The sequence below is a fragment of the Silene latifolia genome, chromosome 4 (assembly GCF_048544455.1).
Source record: "Silene latifolia isolate original U9 population chromosome 4, ASM4854445v1, whole genome shotgun sequence".
NCBI classification, from domain to species: domain Eukaryota; kingdom Viridiplantae; phylum Streptophyta; class Magnoliopsida; order Caryophyllales; family Caryophyllaceae; genus Silene; species Silene latifolia.
Window position 1 is genome coordinate 6310968 of NC_133529.1, and position 4289 is coordinate 6315256.

Sequence of the window (4289 nt, forward strand, 5' to 3'; positions counted from 1 at the left end):
TAGGAGGGAGTATTTGGTAATATTGTAAACAGAGACTTGATTAATCTAAGATGATTCAACATCTCAACCTTAAGCAAACTTTACTCATTATGAAAATAACCAAACATTTACCGGGACGCTGCTTGTTAATCCGCTGGTGACATAATAGGCTTACTACCAGGAATCGGAACAAGACTTCCAGTAAAAAAACAAGCTTGGTCAAAAACAGGAATCCCACGTATTTCTTCAGTTTTGCCATTTGCTTCGGATCCAATATTGCGCCAAAACAGACCAGCAGCAATATTACCCGGTCTTCGAACCAAAACCTCTTGTTTTGAGCCTTGACGAAAACCATAATTGCCATCGAAGTAATAACAACGCGGACTATGACAGCACTGTAAACAACTAGAAATTTCAACCAATTTAATCCACGACTCCTTCACTCCATACTCTTTCATCATCCATACAACATTAGACACCTTAGATCTCGCGGTAAAACACAAACACCCATCAAGAACACCAAGACTTCTCACTATAAACCTCATATTTTTCTCTTCCTCGTTGAAGTCGGCCATTGGATCAGTAAATAAGTCCACCAAAGGTACCGGGTCAGCCCATTTGTCAGATCGAAGATCGAAACAATAAATACTGTACTCCCACCATGAACCCCAAAAAATCCAATGAAGTAAATGATTATTCATAACAACACCGTCTCGCGACTGCAAGGAATCTGACGGTCGATGTACACCATCACCTCTCGGTTGTATAAGTCGTCTCCTTGATAAGGGTGATAGTGGATAGCATTTTCCGCAACCCTAACAAGTTTATAATCGTCGTTTATGTCATCATACCCAAACCCAAAACTAACCCGAAACTCGTTTCCAAACAAAGGTGTGTATTTGTAAGGAACTTCCCGAAATACTCCCGTAGACGGGTTGATCACAACTTGCTTATATTCCTCAATTTCGTCAATGTCGCATTTTAGTCCAACGCAAAGCAAGCCATTGAATGAGCCAACAATGGAAACAATGCCATATTCCAACCAATAGTCTAGGGTACTCGGTAAAGGGATTTTAACGGCGGTGGTGTTGCTGTCAGACGAGTCTATGTCGAACGAGTACAGATCACTGCTGTCTTCTTTAGCGAGAATAAGAAGGCGATTTGCGCCTGACGAGAGGGATTGTTGAAGGTGAAGGTTGATGAAGTCGGGTGATGATATCAAAGTGTTGAAGGATTTGGAAACACATTTGAAGCGAACGAGTGATTTGGCGGGTAATTTGGGTAAAATCTCATCAGTTATTATCTCAGTTGGGAGGGAAACCGTTATTGTTTTGGTACAAGGATTACGAACAGCAGCCATAACTTCTCTTTATGTGACAAACCCTGAAAGTAGTAGTAGTAAGAGATTTCAATTAATCCAGTATAAGGCGGTTTTACAGCAGTATAGTGTAAAACGGATCTAAACCCTCAAAAAGGACTGTAGTACCTCATAGAACTTAGAAGTCAAAAATCCGGTCCTTGTGAAACCTGTCACATTTAAAAACTTGTAAAAGGGATACTGAAAAACTCCCTCCGTCCCGGTCAATTGTTGTCCCTTGATTTTGGCACGAAGACTAAGAAAAGAGTAAGAGACCAATTACTAAATGACAAGTGAAACAAATTGAGTGTGAATAATCAAATTATTCATCAAGTACATTCTTAAAATAGAAAGTACAACAACTCACTAAGACACCCCAATATAAAAAAGGACAACAAATGACCGGACAAAAGGAGTACATACTTTATGAGCGGATAATATTTTTCTTCACCTCAGAAATACAGAGTTTCTAATGTATTCACCCTGTGACACCAGTAAATAAAACAACGTTCTCAACAATTGAGACGAAGTCGGAATATAGAGAAGACTACTTACTTACTTTTGTGTATGTAAAAGACTCAGTAAGACGGGATCGAAACTTGTTATATCCTCCAAGCTTCGGAGTACAACCTATTTAAGTATTTATCTAGAAAAATAAGAAAATAAATTACTCCAGATAGCTTTTTTTCCAAATAAAAGGCACGTGGTGGCCTCCAAGACCAAATGGATATGTTTCAGTTCCGATCTCTTGTACAAATGTCTTTACAGGGAGGGAACTCTTTGCACTCAATTTTAATGCAATCACACCTCTATTTTGTATACGATCAAAATGGTCTCTTAATAACTTAGTGAGAAACCGTCTCTCCAAATTTTATGGCAAGGGGTTTATGTTACAAAATAAATTCAAAATCTATTGAAAATATTATTTGGTTTTTGGTTTGAATGGCTTTAGCTTAATCTTTTGACAACAATCTCACCCAAATTACAATCGCCATAATCCTGCACTAGTTAAATCTCAAGTATTCCTTCAGACAAGTCGATTTTAATCGGCTCACATTACATTATAGCAGAATGTTCTACTTTAATCATACAGTACGAATGTAACTGTACAGGTGCAGGACTAGTAAGACAAAAGCGAGTCAAGTAAACGTTAGGCCAGATTATAAGTCCGGCCAATAAAGACAGTCATGAATCAATCTAGATGATTCAATCTTGAGCAAACTAAATTAGGAAAATAAAATTAAAAAAAACTGAATAAATCATGAAACATTTACCGTGGCGTTGCTTGTTAATCAGCTGGCGATATAATCGGCAAACTACCAGGAATCGGAACAAGACTACTAGTAAAAAAACACGCTTGATCGAAAACAGGAATCCCACTTATTTCTTCAGTTTTACCATAGCCTTCGGATCCTATATTGAACCAAAATAGTCCAGCAATCTTAGGTGGTCTGCGAACCAAAACCTCTTGTTTTGAGCCACGGCGGAAACCATAAGGGCCATCGAAGTAGTAACAACAAGGTTTACAACAACAAGGAGAACAACGAGAAATTTCAAACAATTTAATCCACGACTCCTTCACTCCATACTCTTTCATCATCCATACAACATCAGACAAATTAGACATTGCGCGTGTTACAGTAATACATAAACAACCATCAAGAACACCGAGGTTTACCACATGAACCCTCTCATGTTCGTTATCCTCGATAAAATCAGCCATGGGATCAGTGAATAAGTCCATCAAAGGCACCTCGTCAACCCATTTATCAGATCGAACATCAAAACAATAAATGTAGTACATATCTAAACACCAAAAAATCCAATGAAGTAAATGATTCTTCATAAGAACACCATTATGACACACCTGCAATGAATATATAGGTCGATGTACATCCTCAACCAACTTCCAGGTATTGTTGTTTAGACTATACACCATCACCTCCCGGTTGTATAACTCGTCCCCTTGATAAGGGTCATATTGGATAGCATTTTCCACAACCCTGACAACTTTATAATCGTCGTTTATGTCATCATACCCAAACCCAAAGCTAACCCGAATCGCGTTTCCCAATATAGGTATGTCTATGTACGGAACTTCTCGAAATACTCTTGTAGACGGGTTGATGACGACTTGCTTAAATTCATCAGGTCCGTCAATGTAACGTAGTATTCCAACGCAAAGCAAGCCATTAACTGAACCCACAATGGAAACAACGCCATTGTCCAACCAATAGTCTAGGGTATGCGGTAAAGGGATGTTAATGACAGTGGTGTCGAAATCTGGTGAGTCTATGTCGAACGAGTAGAGATCACTGCCACCTTTTCCAGTAAGAATAAGCAGGCGGTTCGTGCTTGACGAGAGGGATTGTTGAAGGTGAATGTTGATGAATTCATGGGATGATATCAAAGTGTGGAAGGATTTGGAAACGCATTTGAAGCGAGCAAGTGATTTGACGGGTAATTTGGGTAAGATCTCATCAGTTATTATCTCAGTTGGGATAGAAAGCATTGTTCTTTTGGCAGAGGGATTACGGACAGCAGCCATAGCAATACCGGTTTGGAGGCCTTTAGATCTTATTTGATATAACTTCTCTTTACATGACAAACCCTGAAGTTCATTTCATCTGGTTTAATAGCTGAAAATAGTAACCCTACAGGGTTTCAGTTCATCTTCTGCAATGCAATTTAAACCAACATAGTGTGAAAACAGATCCAAACGCAACCTTATTAGTGGATAAAACTAGTTATTGGTCTTATAATCTTCAACTGATAACTTATGGTCTTATTTGTTCAATATTCAAGTCTTCAGAGATGCTTTGTCCCTTCAAACAACTACTTTGTCCAAGTTGTTTTAGCATGTGAGGTTGATTTGAAAATATACTAAACAAGCATTCACGACATGGCTTAGGGGGAAGGGGAAGCAATTGGGGAACTACCTATTACAACCTGC

At 38.7% G+C, this 4289-nt stretch overlaps 2 protein-coding genes across 2 annotated transcripts; both read right to left on the reverse strand.

Moving 5' to 3' along the window:
* LOC141652738 (F-box protein CPR1-like) lies at nucleotides 1-4007 on the reverse strand. The gene is made up of 2 exons (XM_074460332.1): nucleotides 2611-4007; nucleotides 1-1362 (listed from the first exon to the last, which is right to left on the reverse strand). Exon 1 carries the CDS (start codon nucleotides 3882-3884, stop codon nucleotides 2625-2627), a length of 1260 nt encoding a protein of 419 aa, XP_074316433.1. The 5' UTR covers nucleotides 3885-4007; the 3' UTR covers nucleotides 1-1362; nucleotides 2611-2624.
* On the reverse strand, nucleotides 677-1339 carry LOC141650992 (F-box protein CPR1-like). Its single transcript, XM_074458723.1, has one exon. The coding sequence runs from the start codon at nucleotides 1337-1339 to the stop codon at nucleotides 677-679; it is 663 nt and encodes a 220-aa protein (XP_074314824.1).
* Nucleotides 4008-4289: the final 282 nt, after the last annotated feature.

Excerpts from the sequence above, each read along its gene's own strand:
- LOC141650992 (XM_074458723.1), bottom strand. The coding sequence starts at position 1,339 with ATGGCTGCTGTTCGTAATCCTTGTACCAAAACAATAACGGTTTCCCTC.
- LOC141652738 (XM_074460332.1), bottom strand. The coding sequence starts at position 3,884 with ATGGCTGCTGTCCGTAATCCCTCTGCCAAAAGAACAATGCTTTCTATC.